The following is a 21,622-nucleotide window of genomic DNA, read 5'->3' on the forward strand; positions in this document are numbered from 1 at the left end:
AACAATGAGGCATTGCAAGGAGTTAATCTTATAGCAGCTAGCTTGTGCAAATAACAGCACTAATAATATATCTTAGCACTATCTAACTCTTACTACCTAAGTCTAGAACCACCTTAGGAAACCTCTTTATAACCCAGTCCTCAAAGCATAACAGCCTACCTCACTCTCGCTGCGCTCGGCTAACTCTGCTCCTCCTCCCTGCCCCCAAATCTCACCCGCCCCCACTAGTGCTAAATTTAAACCAGACTTTGCCACTCCCTTGCCACTCCCTCCTGCTAAGTACCAATCAGCACCTCACACATTATTGAGCAACCTTTCCCCCTTAACCCATTTCCTTCTCTTTCATTCTTCCACACTGTTAGCACAGTCAGCCATCACATTTGGCTCACCCCCTATCAAAATGCAAACAAGCAAAAACACAGTAACTACCCAAATGCCTATACGGTTTCTATTTTACCATCTCACTGCCTATGAACAAACACTTGACCACGGTATTCACTACCCAAATGGTCAGACACCCACGACTTCACACATAACACCAAACACTTTACCTTCCCCTGCACACCGAATATACCACCCTCTATAAAATACCACCCCTGTACAGCCACAAAACATAATCCTATAAACAAAGACTATATAAAGCTTATAAACAAACTCCTAAAGCTCAGACTATCCTGTGACTATAACCTTATAACACATGGAGACATTCATCCCAACCCTGGCCCACCCACACCCAATAATCTCCACTCTCCTACCACAACCCCCACAGTCAAGCTACCCATGAATACTCCCACTAGTTCCCTCCTAGCATTTCACCTAAATATTAGAAGTATTAACAATAAGATTCCCAACCTACACGCCCTCCTAGCAACCCACTCCCCAGACATTATGTGTCTTAAGGAAACCTGGCTAAAACCTAGTACTACTGACAATGAGATACTACCTCCAGGATACAATATTCACCGGTTAGACTGTGCTACAAGGAAAGGAGGTGGGGTAGCAGTCCTTTACAAAAATACTCTAACCGTTAATAGAGACACCATTCAACCTCCCCAATTCAATAATGTGGAACTCCTCATAACCAAGCTACATATTAACCTAAACAAACACTTGAACATCGTCTGTGCATACATTCCACCAGGCAACAACATAAATACCCTAGAAGATCTCCTTTACTGGTTATCCACTACCTATCCCCAAGAAACCATAGTTCTTGGTGATTTTAACACCGACTGGCACCCCTGCTCCTCCGACCCCCCCCCCCACTCATATAAACTTATCTGGGTTTAATCAGACCATAACCTCTCCCACTAAGATAAACAAACCAACCAACAAGGAAAGTATTCTAGACTGGATCCTAGTTAATAACCAACCCCAACTGTACACAGCTAGCACTCTCCCTGATGACCTCAGCGACCACTGTCTAACCTATATCATAAAACATAAGGCAGGAAACCCTCACCAGCCCAAATATAAAACCTTTAGAAACAGGAAAAACTTTGATGCTGCTATATTCCAAAATGAATTAAAAGCAGTTGACTGGTCAAAGCTAAAAAAATCTAACATTAGAGGAGGCCATAGATCACTTTAACATTAAATTTCTAAGTATCCTTGATTCCCATGCTCCAGCACGTACAATAAAAACTAGATCAAATACAGCACCATGGCTCACAAAAGATACCAAAGCAAAAATCAAAACTAGAAACAGAGCCTGGGCCAACTGGAGAACAACCAAAGCCTCACTTGACCATCTAAAATATCGTCAACTCAGGAATGATACAAAAAAAATCTATTTTACTGAATAAAAAAAGCTTCTACCAAAATCTCCTAGAAAAACACCACAGCAACCCTCAAAAGTTCTGGGCAGGCTTAAATCAACTACTTTGTCCAGGTCACTCCACCACCCTAACCCCGGCAAACTACACCCATAGCTCCCCAGAGACAATAGCTAGCGGCATTAATAACTTTTTCACCGAAACAATCCAATCCCTAGCAAATCAACTAACCCCTCTAAATTAAACCACATGCCTAATCTACCTAATAATCACCTGGAATTTGGCTTCCAACCAATATCCACTAGTTTTATCAAAACACTTCTAAAAAAATCTAAAACTTACCACCCTCGCTGATGACCTCCTCCCTGCAGAGTACCTGCAAATAGCTGCAAATGCCATTGCATATCCCATATCTATCTTCATCAACAGAACCTTATCCGAAAATGCTATCCCCTCCCTCTGGAAAATATCTCATGTCATCCCACTCCATAAAGGTGGTAGCTCCTCAGACATGTCCAACTATAGACCCATTGCCATTCTTTCCCCACTAGCCAAAATAATGGAGAAATGTGTACACAAGCAACTAATGTAATACCTTACACAGAATAACTTATTATCCAACTCCCAGCATGGTTTCAGGCCATATTACAGCACCACCTCAGCCCTCCTTTCCTGTACTAATGCCATAAGCCAAAACAGGAATGACAATAGGCTAACCTCTGCCCTCTTTCTTGACCTATCAAATGCCTTTGACATGGTCAACTATGAACTTCTTATTCTTTCACTAAAATCTATTTCCCTCAACAAGCCTGCTATCCAGTGGTTCCAGTCCTACCTGACTGGTAGACAGCAGGCGGTACTATGGCAGGGCAAACTCTTCAGACAGTTACCTCTCACACTTGGTGTTCCTCAAGGGTCCATACTAGGTCCACTACTCTTCTCTATTTTTATCAACAACCTCCACACTGCTATCCCTAAAGCCACCTGCATCCAATACGCAGATGATTCCACTCTCATCTGCTCAGCCACCTCCCCATCCAATTTGCAAATCTTAACCCAAAATACATTTAACACTATCAAGAACTGGCTCACCAATCAATGCCTACTTCTGAACCCCAATAAAACAAAACTTCTACTCTTCTCTCCCACTAGTAGATCCACCACACTTTCATTCTCTGTCACATCTAACAATGGTACCACTATTTCCCCCGATAATCACATCAAACTGCTAGGGTTTATCATAGACAATAATCTCAAATTTGACCTATAGGTCAACAAAACCATACAGACCATCAATAAGAAGCTTGGCTCACTGTATAGAAACAAGACGTTTTTAACCCCACTGGCTAGGACTGAAATCGCCCGATCACACCTACTCTTTACTCTTTTATATGCCTCGCCTGTACTCTCAAACCTCAACAAATCCGAACTAGGTAAGCTGTCCCATAGCTACAATCATATTGCCAGATTCACAACTGGCTCCAAATATAGAAGCCACCACTGCCAGAACCTTAAACAACTAGAGTGGCTAGAACTGCCCAGTTTAATTCAACTCAATCAACTCTTAATAGCGCACAAAATTTTGTACCACCCTGAGGATACCTCCTCAATTAAAAATATTATTAAGCCATATAGCAATCTAAGATCCCTGCGGTCAGCCGATAAACTACTGGTCCAAACCTATAAAGCTAATAACTCTGCTGGTGAATCCCTGTTTGCCAACTTCATTGGCAAAACATGGAATTCGTTGCCAAACTATATAACCCTACAATCCTCCAAAAGTCTCTTCAAAAAAAACCTCAGACAGTATCTCAAAGTGAATTGGCTATGCCCATGTACCAACTCTGATTAAGTTATAAACTAAAAGCATATTCTGCAATTATCATAACTTGTAACTACATCACCAAGCTCTGCTTCCAATCTGATGTCTCTTACTTTTAATTGTCTGTCCATGACAAATGTGAGTCCCTACTAGGGAACACTACTAACCCACTGTATATAATCACTTTGTTTTTATAATTGTTTGCTAACTTTTGTGTAATCTATGTAAGTTTGTCTTTGTGGAGCTTTTCTCCCCAGGCCTCCACTGAAAATGGACATGTATCCAGTCAGACTATCCCGGTAAACAAATGTAAAATAAAATAAAATAAATAAATAAATAAATAAATAAAAATACAGATCTGGACAACATGTACATGCAATTTCCAAATGTATCCACAGTGAGCTTGGTAGATATGGGCATTCTGATACAATGTAGCAATTGTCTCATGTTCACAATCAACCTTTTAATCCTTAAAGAAACTAACACAGTATATGAGAGATACATATACACAGTTTCCTTGGAGGCAAAAAGATAATTTACAAACAAGGTTATCAAGAACACACAAACTGCATCTACCACACAAAAGCAACCTTTCCAAACCTCAATGACCTTCTAAGCCTATAAACTACAACAGCTATTCTCAGCAATCTCTAAAGGACATACAAAAAGCAGGGAGGCTTTAAAAACAAGACAAAATGATGAAAGGCATGAAAAGGAATAGTTGTGTAAAATCTTACCATAACCATATTTGTCCTCCTCTTCCATGTTGCAGTATTCTTAGTGTGGGATTCCCCGGCTCAGGCGACCCAAATGTTGGCTCTTACACAAAAGCTCAAGCCTGGTTGCTGTAGGTGCATGGGACGTCACACGTAGGGCCATAAACCAGGGACCTTAAATGTGACGTCTGCATGGACAGACCTCAGAACTTTTCAGTCCAGACAGTCCAAAAGAGGTAGCCAAAAAGATGTCCACAAGCGGTGCATGGTGCCACATGCTGGCTAGTCTGAACATAGTCTATTGGGTGCCCCAGGGTGCCCTTTAGACAGGTCAATAGGAAAAAGGGGGATAGGTGGGGGGAAGGAATACTGCAATGGTAAGATTTTACACATCTATTCTATGTCCTTCTATTCCTATGTTGCAGTATTCTTAGTGTGGGAGAGTGCCCCAGCTTAGTTGGAAGGAAGGGTGGAGGTTGAGGTAGCTGATTCCAGAAAACCCTGCAGGATTGCCCTAGCAAACCCTGCCCTGGCTCTGGAGACATGGTCCAATTTATAGTGTCTGGTGAAAGTGTGTATGGTGGACCAGGTTGTTGCTTCCAGAATGGAGGCTGTATCCAGGCCTTTGGTGAAGGCTTTGGAGAACACCACGGCTCTGGTAGAATAAGCTCTTACTCCCTGGGATAGGTCCTTGCCATGGTGGGAGTAGCAGAAGCAAATAGTTTTTCTGATCCAGCAGGAGATGGTTTGTTTGCCGACTGCCTTACTCAGGTCTCTGGGGTGGAAGGATACAAAGAGTTAGTTAGATTTTTCTGATGGACTTAGTTTTGTCTAAATAAAACCTTAGTTGCCTACGAACGTCGAGAGAATGGAGTATCCTCTCACTGTCATTTGTGAGAGTGGGAAAGAAGGTGGGCAGGTGAATGGACTGGTTTAAGGACAGTTCGTTGACCACCTCTGGTATGAAAGAAAGGTTAGTGTGCAGGGTCACCCTGTCCTTGTGGAAGATAGTGTAGGGTGGGCAGGCCATAAGAGCTTTTAACTCTGACATCCATCAAGCAGAGGTAAGGGCCACCAGCAGAACAGTCTTCCATGTGCACATTTGGATTGTTGCAGAACTTGCTGGCTTGAAAGGAGGCAGTTTGAAGTTTTCCAGGATAAAGTTTAGGTTCCAAGGTGGTGGGATGGGTTTTCTTGGTGGTGTGATGTACAAGACCCCTTTCAGGAATAATTTAACATCTAGCCTGGCTAGTAGAGGGGGTTCTAGTGGTAAGCAAGCAGTGATGGCAGAGAGGTGGACTTTCACTGAGGAGTGTGAAAGGCCAGCCTTGATCAGTTCACACACATAAGTGAGGACTAGAGGGTATCTGCTAGAAAGGGATCCCTGCACCTATGTATACACCACTTGGAGAATCTTTCCCACTTTGACATGTAGGATTTCCTTGTAGTAGATTTCCTGGCCTCCTTCAGGACCAAAAGCATGTCGTCAGAGTAGTGTCTGAAAGGGATTTAAACGTTATCACCCAAAGTGTCAGACCTAACATCTGTAGGTGAGGGTGAACAAGTGATCCCTTCTGTTGTGTAAGTAGGTCCACCTTGTGGGGTAACTTGTGGTGATTGACCTTGGCTAGTGAGACCAATAGGGGGAACCAGTGTTGTCTTGGCCAATAGGGAGTCACCAGCAATATTTTGGGTTTGTATTTAACTTTTTGAATGAGAGGGAAGGGTGGAAATGCATATAGAAACCATCCCTTCCATGGAATGCTGAAGGAATCTACCCACCAAGGCAGTGACGCGTATTCCTTGGTGCAGAATTTCTTCAGTTGTCTGTTCTGGGGGGAGGCAAACAAATCCACATGAGGTGTGCCCTACGGGTGGACAATGTGTAAAAAAATGTCCCTGTTCACCATCCACTCATGCTGAAGCAAGAATGTTCTGCTGAGAGCATACACGTATTGGTTGTCCTGGAAAGGAATGTATGTAGCCTGCAGGGATAGACTGTTTTTGGAGGCAAGGTCCCAAATTTGGATTGTTATCTGGCAAAGGAGGTAGGACTTGGTCACTCCTTGTTTGTTTAGGTACCACATGACTGTGGTACTTTGTGAAAATTTGAAGGGGTCCTGGCTATACGACTGGGAGAAAAGCTTTCAGAGCCAGAAGGACTGCTGCCATTTCCCTCACATTGATATGTTTCTTTTGGAGGGCAGGATGCCATGTCTCCTGTACCATGAAGCCATTCATGGCAGCCCCCCACCCTAAGTCTGATGTATCTGTATACATGTGCTGGGTTAGGGTGGGTGGTTGAAGTTGAAGGCCTGGGTTCATTAGTATTTCATAAGTTCATAGGCTGGTACTAGGCTATCAGCCCTAGGGCCTACACAAGCCTAGCCATAACAATTCCCTGGCTATTTGTTCCCACAATATTTGCTTCCCTTTGTTGAATCCACCACCTTAGTTCTGCCTTGAGGTAGGCCAGAAGTGTAATTTGAAACTCTAGAGGGTGTTTGTGTTGAGACCACCCATTCTTCAAGAACCAGTGGAGTTTTCGCATATGCATTCTGGCCAAAGGTAACATAGGAATGGTGGCTGTCATTAGCCCCAGGACCCACAGGAATTGTCTTGCAGTTATTTGATGAACCTGAGTCAGGTCTTTGAAGTGGATAGAAAGGGAGAGAACTTTGAGGGAGGAATGCCTGCATCAGGTCTGTTCTGATTCTGCAGCCCAGAAAGATTTCGTTCTGCTGAGGGGTTAAGGATGATTTTGGGATGTTGAGAGTGAACCCCAGTCTCCGAAGCAGGAACATGGTGAACTGCAGATGGTTTGTAGGGTGTCCTCTCTTTCTGCTAGAATGAAGATGTTGTCTACGTAGGGATAAATTTGGATATCTTTGGTTCTGCAAAAGGCTACAGCTGGAGCTAGGCATTTTTTAAATACCTTGGGTGCAGTAGACAAACCAAAGAACAAGGCTGTAAACTAACAGTGTGCACAGGACCCAGTTAAATGCAAATATTTTCTGTGGGAGGTTTTTATGGGGATATGGAGGTAGGCCTCCTTCAGATCGAGTGCGGCCATATAGGCCTGTGCTGGCAATAGTGGAAGAAGGGTTTGTAGGGATAACATCCTGAATGATGGAACTTTTAGAAATAGGTTTAAAAAGGACAGGTCCAGTACTGGCCTCCAAGGGCCATCTTTTTTGGGGACCAGAAATAATCTTTAGTAAAAGCTTTTTCTTTCCTGCCCTGGAGAAACAGGTTCTATAGTTCCTAGGTTCAGAAGGTCCTGTAAGACCTGAGGAATAAGGTGTAGTTGAATTTTTGGAGGGAATGGAATGCCCCTTGTTAAGGGGTTTTCCTTCCAGGAGAGGAAATAGTCGTCTTGCACTATTATCAGTACCCACAGGTCTGTGATGATGATCTCCAAAGGGGGAGGCAGTGGGGGAGGCGGGCCGACAAGGGTAGGTGGGCAAGGCAGTCACAGATTATTGGAGTCCATTTCTGTCACGAAAGGGTTGTTTCTGCATAGGTTGTGAGGCCGCAGGCCTGGAGGTGGTTTGCCTTCTGGTTCCTCTCCTATGCCTGGAAGAGGATGGGGCAGCAGAGGAGGGTGTCCTCCTGACAAAGGTAGTCTTAGCAGGGTAATTCCTGTAATACTTAGGAATAGGAGATACCAGCAGGTGCTTGATGTCTTGAAGCTCCTTACTTTTCTCCTGAAGGTTTTTAAAGAGGTCTGCAGATTGTTTACCAAGCAGGAGGTTGTGGTCTAGGGGGCATCTAGTATTTCTGACTTGAAATCCTCCGGTAAGGTCTGATGGTATAGCCAAGAGTATCTGTGAAGTACTGATGCAGAAGCCGTGGACCTTGCAGAGCTGCATCATAACTGCATCTAATAGAATATCTGGCTACTTGGGAAGCCGGGACAGTTTCGATACTACCTCTGTTTTGTTAGGGCAGTCAGGAGTGGATACTAAGAGAGTAGAAGGTTGGGATACAAGGTCCAAAGCATATCTTATCTTATGGGTTTGGTAGTCTATAGCCCTGAAGGCTAAGGTGGAAGAGGTATAAACCTTCTTGCTTATCCTGTCCATGTTTTTACCATCTTTGTCAGTAGGTAAAAGAGAAGATGAAGGAATCAGTCTTGACTGCTTGTCAGGTGAGACAGCAATCACTGCTGGGTCTGCCAGGGGTGGCATTACAAGGAATTTCTGCTCATCTGGTACTTTATAAATTGGTCCAGCCTCTTAGGGGCAGGGGGTTGTGAGTCTGGATTTTTGGATGCATGCACTTAATTTTAAGTTGGATAATGCCTGTTAGAGCAGGTTTTGATTTGAGGCCATTATTATCTGGAGCATTTAAGTTCAATTTTAAGATATACACAGTTTTGTCTGCTTGCTAAGTTAATATGGGATGTGGTGTTTTGAAAATATATTTTTTTTGCTTAAGGGTTTTCAGTAAAACAGTTAAGTCTTAAAAATGTTATATAGGTTCAAATGGAGATGAGAAGAAACAACTGTATAAAAGATCAGCCTGACAAATATTAGTGTGTGCACGTAACACAAAGTCTGGAAATGTACATTCAAAAAAATGTCATGTGCAATAGATTGGAACAATAGATTTTTATCATGATGCCTACACTATCCATAATGTCTTGAAATGTAAATGGCCTTACAGGTATAAACAAAAAGGACAGAATAATGAATTATATTAAGAAATGCAGAGTGAAAACAGCAATGCTGCAGGAGATTTGAAAGCAAAGAACATGTGAATTTGACAAGGAAAGGATTTCAGAATGGATATTCAGCAGAATATCAGAGACAAAGGAAAAGGGGAGTAATTATACTAATTGCTTGAGGGGCTCAAAAAGTAATACAAGTGAAAAAAAAAAAGACAATAATTGTAGATTTGTAGTGGCAAGGGAGGAGGATTACACTGGTGTGCATTTATGTTGCACCAACAACTGCTATTATGGAGCTTAATAAATTTTTGGGAGAAATAATTAGCTTTCAGCAAGGAATATTACTTACAAGTGGAGACTGGAACTTGATTTGCAATAGTGAAGACGTGTCAGATGGACCTAGAAGGAATTGCACAGTGGTGTAGTGGTTGCACTGTCGCCTCACAGCAATAGTTTCTTTGGTTTGATTCTCAGCTAGGGTGTCTTCTGTGCAGAGTCTGCATGTCCTCCCTGCATTCGTGGATTTCCTCTGGGTACTCCGGTTTCCTCCCACATTACAAAGACTTGCCTGGAGTGTTTCTCCCTGGGTCTCTGCTGAAAACTGGCTCATTCCAAGTCGGACTTTCCCAATACACAAATGTTAAATAAATAAATAAATAAAATATAACAAAAGAAAGTAGACTTCAAAAGATATGTATGACAATATTTGATATGGAAGAATTTACATATTATTCCCCATGATACAATAACTGGACTAGACTAGATATAAATTATATTTTACAGGAACATTTGCATTTAATTGCAAATGCCTTGGCTAAATTTCACCTAGTAGCTTTAATAGCACCTCAGGTCTCCCCTGAAAAGAGGCTACTAGCCTACTGGGACAAACCCTGCCAACAAAGGATAAACAAATAAATAAATAAAGGGGATAGCTGAAAACTATGTACCCCCACACACATTGGTTCAGCAAAACTAATATTTTTGACTACACAGTAAGATAATGCATTTATGAGAATGGGTTAAAAAGGCTTCTGTTATGGCAGCTAAGAATATGTGGGAAGAAACTAAACAAAAGACAATACAAAAAACTGGAAGGTCCTGTTTATGGATATGTATAGTAAGATGCAAGCAATGATGGGTCAGGTATATTTTTATCAACCAGAAAAGAAGTTGTGGACAATAAAGAGTTAAAGGTAATTATCTGTGAGGGGAAGAGGGAAAGAGTTAAGCGGGATAAGTTGACCCTTCCAATAGAATAAGGTGGTTTAGGATTACCTGATCTGAAGGGTTAATTTAGAGCTACACAGTTTAGGTTCATATAGGCAATGCAAGCAAAAGGTTATGATTCAAAATGGAAAGGGATGATGAAGAAGCATGGGAGAAGTTCAAGAAATAATGAGAGAGAGTGGGATTTTGGATGCAGATCTTTATGTATTCTATGACCTAAGCCAACACAAGAATGGTGAAATAAGGTTTTGCCAAAAGGGATGACTGTAAGTAAGGGTATAGAAAATAGGCAAGAGGGGCTGGAATTTGCTGAAGAATTTTGGCAAAGGAAGCAAAGTATTGGGAGCAAATAACTAGAGAGGGAAGGGTAATATAGTGGGATGAGGTCAAGAAGATGTTTGGACTGCAGGCTAGAGACTGCCATCCCTACTAGAGACTGATATCATAGTACAGGCAAACAGAAAGGGATAAGGGAATCTTAAGTGAAATACCTGCTCTGGTGTTTTCTTTAGCCAAATCTAGGATTGAAGCTGCTGTTAAAAAATGGATAATGAGTAAGGCTTATAAAATACTGCATAACTGTAAAAATCAATCAGATGAGATTAGAAAAGAGAGACTAGAAAAGCAGTTTATAAGAGAACAATGGCAGGATATATGTATAGCTCCCAAGTTTAGATTTAGGATCTTTACTTGGAAATGTTTGCATAGGTATCTTTATACCCCATGCACACTTCAGAGAATGTTTCCTCAGGTAGAAAGCAAATGTTGGAGGTGTGATGTTGAAGAAAGAGTTAATTGGGAACATATTTTTTGGGGGTGTAATGAGTTGGTAGATTTTAACAATTCCCTGTGGTGTACTCAGAAATATTGGGTGAGAAATGGGTGTAACTAAGGAAATGACTATTTTGAGCTGGGGCACGGGATCTGAATTACTACACAAGGTACGGCCTTATTAAGTGTAATTATGTTGACTGCCAAAAAATTAATTGCTAGAAAATGGAAATCAAAGTCTAAATGAAGTGTACTTGAAATACTGAATACTGGTTTGATTTTATTGTATAGAACATATGTATGGAAGAGAGATCTTTTGAAAAGAGAAAGAGCAAATTACATAGAAATAAATGGAAGTCGAGGGAACAATACATGAAGAATAATGTTTAGAAGGAGGGGTGAGATTTGAGGGAAGGCAGGAATTCAGCAATTTTTTGTAATGTTAGACTGATGATGGTTACAAGGAAAGAAAAGATATGTGATGTATAGTGCATACAAATGGAAAAAAATGTTAATTTGGTTTGTTTTCTTTTCTGTTAATGTATGTTTGCCTATATCTTAAGTGATAATTTATTAAAGATGTTTTAAAAATATATATCACTGCTTTCTTCTCACTCTAAGAAACACAATAAACATCAACTCTTTAAGGCACAAACAAGATAATATATAAGAGATACCTGGCTCTGTACATGCACAACTATTAGATGATAAATGCCCTGCTTCTAACTTTCTGATATTCTTTCCAAGCACTATATCCTCAGTTATTGGTTAAAAATCTCTTCCTTGTTCTCTAACCCTCCCTCTTCTTTCTATCACCTATCCTAAAAAAACTCTCTTCTTTTCCTTCTTTTCTCTATTTATACCAAGTTAATTTCAAATATAGCTCTTTAGATGCTAATGCTATTAATTAATGATACTCTGTTTAATGTTGTATATTTGCTGATTACTTGTATACCTCTATTGTTTACTTGTACTTCTCTATTTACTATGTTCATTATGTAATTTTGGAATTTTTACGGAGATTTTCTCCCCAGGTCTCTGCTGAAAAAGGGTAGTTTTCTGCCCGGTTGGACTATCCCAGTAAACAAATGCAATACATAAATAAATACTTTTCATAATTTTTGGAGGAGAGCAAGATTAGATAAAATAACAGAAAATCAGTAATGCAATATCCTATATTTTGTCAAGATGTATTTTAACACAGCCTTTAGTTTAAATTCCTGAACTTACATGAGCCCTTATCTTCAGTGCAGGCCCTAGTTTCAGCCCCATGTTGTTCAATAAGTGCTCTTCTGTCAAGAGTGGTAAAGCTTCTCCATCAATCGCTTGCTCTCTAAATACCTGCAAGGAGAGTTAGGAAAAACAGGTTTATATTTAGTTTAGAACTGCTTTTAGATTTGTGTCACATTAACCTCCCCCAATACAGTTCACACAGAAACAACATCTGCTGTTAATGAAGCAGTGGGTGCTTTACCACAACTATACTGAAGTACTGACTGAAAGCTAAACTTCTCTCCTGATTTTTCATGCATTTTTCTCCATGCACACATCAGAAGATGAATAAATCTAACAGTCTGAAATGAAGATAACCAATGTGTCAACAAATATCATAAAGAAACCTATCAACAAAAGAAGGAGTCATAACAACAGCTCTGTGGAAATGCATATTACAGGATACATTCAAAGCATCTTAAACCAGAGCAGGAAGATCTTTGTCTGGCTTCTAATTTTTAATACACACACACACTTTTGAAATACAAAGTCTTGGGTATAAGCAGGGCTCTGTAGCACATAGGTGTGAAGTTCTGACTGTGTTCTAGATGACCTGAGTTTAATGAGTAACTTGGGTGTTGGTAGAGCCAGGACAGGGAGGATGGGAGTGAGAGGACATTGCTGGCTCACTCACACATCCTATGAGAGGGTGATGGCTCTTGCTCTCCACTTGGATGATACCTACAGGAAGTACCAGGTGCTACAACTGACGAGCAGGGGCTGACAGCAAGCAGAACTAAGTGGAGCTTAACTGAACTGTTGTGGGGGGGGGGGGGGGGGCAGTAAGCCACACTGTTGGGGCATGAAAGTCCCGATTCTGTCAACCTGACTCCCACAACAAAGCGAATGAACGGGATGACTGGCACCCTGAGCAGGAAGGACTAAGTTGCAGGACTCTTGCTAGTCCAGGAATGTCTGTCTCTCGTGCCTGATGGAACATATGGACCACATGGGTATCAGTAGTGCAGCAGTAAGGAAAGATTGGTGGTGGAGCAAAATGAAAAAAAAATCTTGAGAGTAAGAAATATCCACTGACCTAACTAGCTACTTCTTCATTTAGCCATCAATATGCATTAGCTATATTCCCACATTCCTTTATAGAATAACCATATACAGCTCCCAAACATAAGCAAACTGCATAAACAAATGGTGTACAGTTCTGAATCAATTACTTCCTTAAGAAGGTTATCTTGTCTTTGCAAATCTGTTCTATTATCCCTTCAGCTTTGTTAATTTTGTTTGCATACCTGCAGTATGCAGTTCCTCCTAATTTTCTGACAGGTAATTACAATAACTTTTCTTTCTCTTAATTTAAGCTGCTCTTTCTTGACTTCTGTTAGTCTGTGTATTTTTGGATATGGGGTCATAACAACTGCTTAATAGATGCTAGACACCATCTTGTCAGACAGACAACAGTCTTCTTCCACTGCCTCTCTGTAAGTATCCCACTATTTTCCCACCCCCCCCTTCATACGTTCATACATACTTAGACTATTTTTTAAAACACCTTTATAGAATTATCACAAGTGACACAGGCAAACTTACATTTATATAAATGGAATCAAACCATATTAACAAGTTCACATTTATAAACATTATAAATCAGATACATTGTACGATACTATACAATCAAACCAACAAAACATAAAATGTTCAATTCCTGCTTTCTCGTAAACCTCATTCCTCCTCCAAAACATTTTGCTGCATGTATCGTTCCCATAATTTCCATTTCTTTATGTAATTGACTCCTACCCCTTTTCTAAAGATCCCACTTTCTGTTCTTTTATCTCTGTTAAAATATTCACTACTTCAAGTACTGTTGGTTTAGACTGATTTCAATTTTCTAGTAATTGATTTTTTTTGGCAGCCATCAGAAAAAACTTGACAAGGCCTAACTATGTCTAGGCAATTCACATCCTGTATCCAAGCTCAAAAAATAGTTTCCACAGTTACACTCGTTTGCATGCCCAGTATTCCTATCAAAGTACTCTGCTGGGAATTTTTAAAGTCTGCCAACTCATTACACAGAACATAATCTCCCAGGTACCTCTTTCTTCCCCATTACACCTCCAACATTAGCCATTGATCCGAGGAAAATTTCTTTGGAGTCTGCTTTCTGCTTCGAGTATAAAAGCACCTATGCAAACAGGAAAAAACTAAATTGTCCAGATTTTATTGTATATTTGGGAGCCATAAATATGCCCTCCCAGTACTTTGTTGTGAATTATCTAATCTCTTACCAATCTTTTCTAACTTCCTCTGATTGATTTCTATAGTTATCATATAATGTTTTATATACTCTACTAATCATCCTTTTTTAGCAGCAGCTTTTGTACTACATGCAACTAAAAACTCAACCAGTGCAGGTCTTTCATTTAGGATTCCCATATCTCTTTCTCTTTGCCTATAGTTTGCTATCAATCCCTGACAAGGAAGGCACTCTATTGCCTGAGGTCCAAATGTGTTCTTGGCCTCTTTCAATTGTATTAACTTTCCCTCTCTAATTATTTGTTCTCAACATTTTGGTTCCCTTGCCAGCTTCCTCCAGTAAATTCCAGCTCTTTTGCCTGTTTTCTGTACCCCTAATTGCAGTCATCCTTACTGGCAGAATCTCTTCTCCGTTCCCATGTTTGCTTAGTTCTTAGAATACTTTCTGCTATTTTATGTAAATAATATTTTTTTTAACTTCTCCAAATCTTTTGGATTTCTAATACTTTGATGGGAATGGACCCCATTCCTAAGTCAAAGTACGCTTAAAAAACATGAATTAGTATTGTTTCACTCTTTGATATTACTCAAAAGCTCGCGTCGCAGCACCCATAATGTGCCCAGTAATGACTCCTTCTGCAATTCATACGGAGTTACATGCATTGGTAGCATATCTAAATATGATTGTAGACTCTTTTTTACAAGACCCGTTGCTTCTACTACCAGGGACAGCCTTTGGTCAACTGGTGCCCTAGGCATAAGGGCTCCACAGTGCCCGCCCCACATCACCCTGTGCACCCATCCTGGTCTATCCACACCATCCAAATTACTGGAAAACAACCCCTGCTAGAGTGGCACCATAGGCAGCTGCCTAGTTGGCCTATGCCTGAGGCCGGCTATGCCTACTACTGTGGGAACTATCTGGGTATCTTTCTTTCACATTGCTCTCATTTCTGCCTGCAAATCCTGATATTTTATAACTTTGTGTCTCTCTGTATGCAAGACACTGTAATCACTGGGTGTAGGGATTTCAGTGATCAATGCTACTTTTGTCTTCTTTTCTTGGACCACTATATCCAGTTTTCTAGCATCTATCTTTTGAACTGTTGGTAATGGATGATCCCATGTGATGTAGACTTCATCATTTTCTATGTTGCTTTGTGGCTCATGTTTCCAGTGTTTCACCCACTTCAGTACCATAATGTTTGGACAATCCCCAGTGCAACAGTCTCACCACATTATTATGCCTTTCAGTATGCAGTCCTTCTGCCATTAGTATGTCGCAACCAACAACAAGGTGGGCAACCATTTCCAATTCTGTTTTGCAAAACCTACATTTGTCTGTTCCTCCCACATGTTCAATGGACTTTGTAAACCAACATGTACGTAGCCCACTATCTCGTGCCGCCAATACTAACCTTTCATTTCTTGGTTTGAATTTGCCTCTACTTAACCATTCTTGTGTTTGTTCCTGATCAACATGAGGTTCTTCAAGAAGTTTTCTATACTTGCAACTATATTTATGCATTTTCCACATTTCTTGCCTTCTCATCTGGTCCTTCACCTTATATTCTTTCTTTTGTGTTCTGGCACATTCAGTTGCTACCTGATTTTTATCTACTTCTGGTGTGATTTCCATTCCTGCTTGATGTTGACATGCTTCTGCTAGATTAAGCCTAGATTTATTCTCCTCATGTTTCAAAACTTTCACTACTTTTTTTTGTCTTGTGAGGTCAGCAGATATGTGTGGAGTCCCACAATTGCAGATCTATACATGTAATCAATTTCATGGAGGTCCATCCCACCTTCAGAATGGGGAACATATAATCTTGGTATGCACTGATTTTTATAAATCATTTGGTGAGCATGAAGCATCCTTCCTGTTTTCCTATCTAATCTATCCAACATGTTTTGGGGCCAGTCAATCACTCCAAAACTTAAGTTGGGACAGGAAGAGCAAATTGGTTTATAGCTTGAATTTTGTTCCTAGATTTCAGTACTATTTTCAGGATTAATTTAAGTCTTCTGAAATATTCCTTACTAAGTTTTATTTGCATTTGTTAATGTTTAATTGCTGATCCTTCATCACTTCCCAAATATTTATACACTCCTTCTTTCTCAAGTTCTTGTACATCACATTCTTGTCCCAAACTGATATTTTCCTAATGTTGTAGATTTCCCCTGCTTTAAAGGTTGTTTTTGCACGTTTATCAAGACCAAATGACATTCTTATATCATCTTTAAAAGGTTTGACAACTTGCAGTTATGCTTTCAGTTCCTCATCTGATGAGTTATACAGTTTTAAATCATCGACAAAGAGATGAGAAGTCTTTACACTTTGTTGTTTTCTAGGAGGCAAATAATAGCCAGGGCCTAAAGTGTTAAGTAGACAGCTTAATGGGTTAAGGGCAAGGCAGAATAGCAGTGGTGACAAAAAGTCACCCTGGAATATCCCCCTTTGAATTTTTATCCCTGGGATAATAACTTGTCCTTTATCATGGCTTAACTGCAAAGTGGTCTGCCACTGTTTCATGGTCACTGTAATGTAGTCAATCAATGTAGGATGTATCTTATACATTTTTAAGCACTTTTTTATCCATGAATGTGGGATACTATCAAATGCTTTTCTGTAGTCAGTCCATGCCATACTTAAGATTCTTCCCCTTTTTACAGTTCTCCACTATGACTTTATTTAACAACAAATGATCCTTTGTTTCATGTGATTTTCTTTTATTGCCTTTTTGTTCTACTGCCATAATTGAGTTTTCTTCTAAATGACTATAAATTCTGTCTGCATCAATTCCCATGTACATTTTATAAGTTGTTGGATGGGAAGTTATTGGTCTGTAATTTTTAGGGTAGCTTGCAGGTTCACTCTTAAGTAGGAGCATTGTTTTTCCTGTTGTTAGCCAGGTTTGTGTCTGTTTGGGGTGTGCATATGCATAGCTCTTAATCATGGCTAAATCTTCGTGCAAAGATGTTAATACTTTTAGCCAAAAGTCAGGTGCTGCATCTGGGCCTGGGGTTTTCCAATTAGAGGCTTTTCTTAACTTTATTTAGATCTCTTTGGCTGTTACTTCATCCCATTTCATATCCGGCACCTTTAACTTCTTTTGTCCATTTACGATCTTTGTTATGTTCCACAGGCTCTTCATAGATATTTCTCCAAAATGTATCTATTTCTTCTTTTTAGGCAGTCTTTATCTTGTTTCCAAATTCTCTATAGAACTTTTTTGGATCATCAATAAATAGCTTATTTTGTACTTTTCCTTTACATTTATCTTCATATTTTTTTAAGGCTTTCCGCCTGTGATGAAATGTTTAGTTTGTTATTTGGATTGTGCATGATAGATCCTTGTCTGTTCTAATAGTGTGTATTGCTTTTATCACATCTATCGTTTTTAGTATTTTTGTTGCTTGTTTCCTCTTCTGTAGTCTTCGGACAGTGACACTTTGTGTCTTAACTGCTTTATAGTTTTCTCTATTCAATATTTCCATGATGGTATTCGATTTCTCCACTTCCTTTCCCTCACTAACCTGTGTTCTTGTGGTAGAACTTTATCAGTTATTAATTTAGCTGCACAGTAACATATCCTGTTTACTTCTGTTACATCGCATGGATCTCTAGGAACAGTCCTAATTACTGTGTTCATTTGAACAAAGTAAATCCGCTAAGGCTGCACGCTTTTCCAACTCGCTTTATTAAAATAAAATGAAAAAAGTGTACACACCCCTGTTAAAATGCCAGGTTTTTGAGATATAAAAAAAATGAGATCACAATAAATCATTTCAAACTTTTCCCACATTTAATGTGACCTATAACCTGTACAATTCAATTGAAAAACAAATCTGTTAGGGGAAAAAATATAAAAAAATAAAAAACGTGCAATAAGCTGGTTGCATAAGTGTACACACCCTTAAACTAATATTTTGTTTAAGCCATAAAAGCTCCTGGCCGGCCCGACTACCAGAGAAAACTGTTTTCATCTCTCAGGCTGGCGGACGCCCTTACCAATGTCAGTATGCTTAGGTATGCTCAGGTATAAAGGGAAACCATCCTGCGTCATCACTTCAGTGTTTTCTTGACCCACTTAAAAGAAGCCCCCAAGTATACCCTATAAGGAGCAAGTTAGTGTGGATCCAAGAGGCCCCAAGTGTACCTAAGGTGGGCCAGGGTAGAGTGGACCCAAACCAGGCTTGGGAGGTGTAGAGTCCTTGGTTGATTCTAGTAGCCTATCTAGTAAGATGATGGGGTAGGTGGGAGGGAAAGAAGACTGCAACAGTGAATACACTCAAACATCTACATTTATGGTAAGTGTACACAACTGTACTATGTTCTTCGTGTTTCACTGTTGCAGCCCTGACTGCTGTGAAGATTCCCAAAGCTTTAGAGAGGGGAAAAGGTGATTAAAGACAGGAGAGGATTCCCTGCAGGACTGCAGATGCAAAACCCGCTCTCAACCTGGAAAAGATTGCCAGGTGGTAGTGCCTAGTGAAGTTATGCAAACAAGCCCAAGTGGCTGCCTCCAAGATGTCCTTAGTGGAAACCCTTTTGAGGAATGCTGTAGAAGTAGCTGTGGCCCTAGTACAGTGTGACCTAATCAGTTCAGGTCACGTTTTGCCATGATGGCTGTAACAGAAAGAGATGCAGTGGGAAATCCAGCTGGAAATAGTCTGTTTAGAAGCTGGTTTTCCTTCTGAACCTGGGGCAAAGGTAATGAACAGTTGGTTTGTTTTCCTCAATGATTTAGCCCTGTCCAGGTAGAAGTTTAGCATCCTATGTACATCGAGAGAGTACAATAATCTTTCCATCTGTTTTGAGGGTTGGGAAAGAAGGTAGGTAGATGAATGGCCTGATTCAGAGACATATTAGTAACCACCTTACGCATGAATGAAGGATTCGTTAGCAGGGAGACCTTGTCTTTAGGGAAGATAATGAAAGGCTCCACTGCCATTAGGGCCTGCAACTCTGAGACTCTCTTGGATGAAGTGACAGCCAGTAGAATGTCTGTTTTCCAGGTAAGAAACTTTAAGGTGGTAGAGGCTGTAGGCTTGAAAGGAGGCAAAGTTAACTTTTCTAGGACAAAGTTGAGGTTCCAAGAAGAGGTGGGTTTCCCGCTGGGGGGCCTAATATGAATAACTCCCTAAGGAATTGCTTCAGCAAGGAGCAAGAATAAACTGGAGGATGAGTAGGGATTGTAGGCAGAGATGGCAGAAACGTATCTTGGTGGAGGAATAAGACAGGCCTTTCTCAACTAGGTTGGCCAGGTACTCCAGAATGTTAGCCATGTTAACAGAATTTGGCTGAAGCCAGTGCTTCTGACACCACACCAAGAATCTTTTCCATTTGGCTGAGTAAGATTTACTGGTGCTAGGCCTTCTAGACTCTTTTAAAATGGTGTCTACCTGCTAACTCAAGTTGGAGGCACAGCAGGGCACTGTGGAATAAAGTAGGCTGAGAGTCTGAATGTTGGAGTGCACAATCCTCCCCTTGTTCTGGGTGAGGAGGTCCACCCTTTCAGGTAACATCAAAGGCTTTTGACTGGTGAGCTCGAGGAGGACAGGAAACCAGTGCTGCCTGTGCTAGTCCAGTACTATCAGGAAGGCCTTTGGGCCCTCCTCCCTGATCTTCAGAAGCACTAGAGGCAACAGGGGTAATGGTAGGAAGGCATAAATGAAGAGGTGTGTCCAAGGGAAGGTGAAGGCATCTGTTCTCCATGCAGATGTCTGCCTTGTCCTTGTACAAAGCTTCTTCATGAGAGCTTTGTCTTTACTGGCAAATATGTCCACCTGGGGACCCCCCCCCATTGCTGTGTTATTGTGTGGAAAACTTCCTGATGGAGATGCCATTCATGGGGCTCTGTCAGACTCCTGCTGAGGTAGTCTGTCAAGGTATTCGTTTTGCTTGGCAGGTATTGTGCCATGCAGCGCAGGCCTAGGGATTGTGCTGTTTCCCCTATTTGCATGGCTAGATGGCACAGAGGGTAGGAATAGGTTCATAGGTAGGTACTAGGCTATTGGCCCTAGGGCCTATATAAGCCTAGCCAAACAGTACCCTGGCTTTCACCACCCAAGAAAATTATTTTCCTGTGCCCCTGTCAAGCAGAGCCACAGAAGTGATCCCCGGGGATCCGGGGGAATGCGTGCCTCCCTAACAGTTTATGTACCACATGACTGTGGTATTGTCTGTTATTACTACTAGGGCCCCCGGGTCCCATTTGTCCTTGAAAGCCAGTAGACCGTTTTGTACTGCCATGAGTTCTTTCCAATTTATGTGACTCCTTCTGTGTTGACCTGGCCGTAATCCTTGAGTTTGGAGGTATTGGGTATGGGATTCCCCATGCTGTCTCCGAGGCATCTGTGGTGAGAATTTGGCCTGGGGCAAGAATCTGAAAGGTCCTGATTCTGGGTACTAGCCTGTTCCCACCATATGATCTCCTGCTTGAGGCAAGGTATCAAGGGTATTTGGGTGTCCGGTGACTGACAGCTCTGGTACCACATGCTCTTCAGGTACCACTGCAGCTTGCTCATGTGCAGCCTGGCTACAGGTATCATGAGAATACAAGATGCCCCAGTTCTCTGAAGAATTCCATGGCTGTGATGCTTTGATTTTCCTGTATCTGTAGGAAGTAACTGGTTAATTAAATAGGTGACCTTGTCTGAGGGGAGGAAGGCCCTTTGGAGGGAAGAGTCCAGGAAAGCTCCCAGGAAGACTATCTGTCTGGACGGAACTAGGCTGGACTTCTTGAGGTTCAGAGTGAACTCCAGAGAAGTCATGAGGTCCTGTGTGAATTTCAGATGTTTGTTGATCTTTAGAATTTCTGCAGCTTGTATTAGGCAATTGTCCAGGTAAGGGTAAATCTGGACCCCTTTGGTTCAGCAGTAAGCAATGACCAGTGCCAAACACTTTGTGAAAACCCTTGGAGCAGGAAACAACACAAAGGGCAGAGCTAAAAACTGAAAGTGACCGGAGTGTGCTCTGAAGCAAAGAAAGCTTCTGTGTGATTTCTGAATACGAACGTGTAAGTAGGTGTCCTTTAGGTCTACTGAGACCATGAATGCCTGAGGAGTTATCATGGGCCGTATTTTTTTTTGTTTAGTTTTTTTTAAAGTGTCAGCATTTTGAACTTTGGTATCCTGAGGATCTGTTTAAGCTGGA

The 21,622-nt window shown here is 41.0% G+C and overlaps 1 protein-coding gene across 3 annotated transcripts in view; it reads right to left on the reverse strand.

The window, feature by feature from the left end:
* SAMD11 (sterile alpha motif domain containing 11) overlaps window positions 1–21,622 on the reverse strand; it is a 1,263,018-nt gene that overhangs the window by 65,010 nt on the left and 1,176,386 nt on the right. For all 3 annotated transcript variants that reach the window (XM_044063099.1, XM_044063100.1, XM_044063101.1), the window contains exon 12: window positions 12,214–12,324. In XM_044063099.1, the coding sequence (XP_043919034.1) occupies window positions 12,214–12,324 (111 nt within the window). The remainder of the gene's footprint in view (window positions 1–12,213; window positions 12,325–21,622) is intronic.

This window comes from Protopterus annectens, chromosome 2.part1 (assembly GCF_019279795.1).
Source record: "Protopterus annectens isolate FY-2018-M chromosome 2.part1, PAN1.0, whole genome shotgun sequence".
Taxonomy (NCBI): Eukaryota; Metazoa; Chordata; order Ceratodontiformes; family Protopteridae; genus Protopterus; species Protopterus annectens.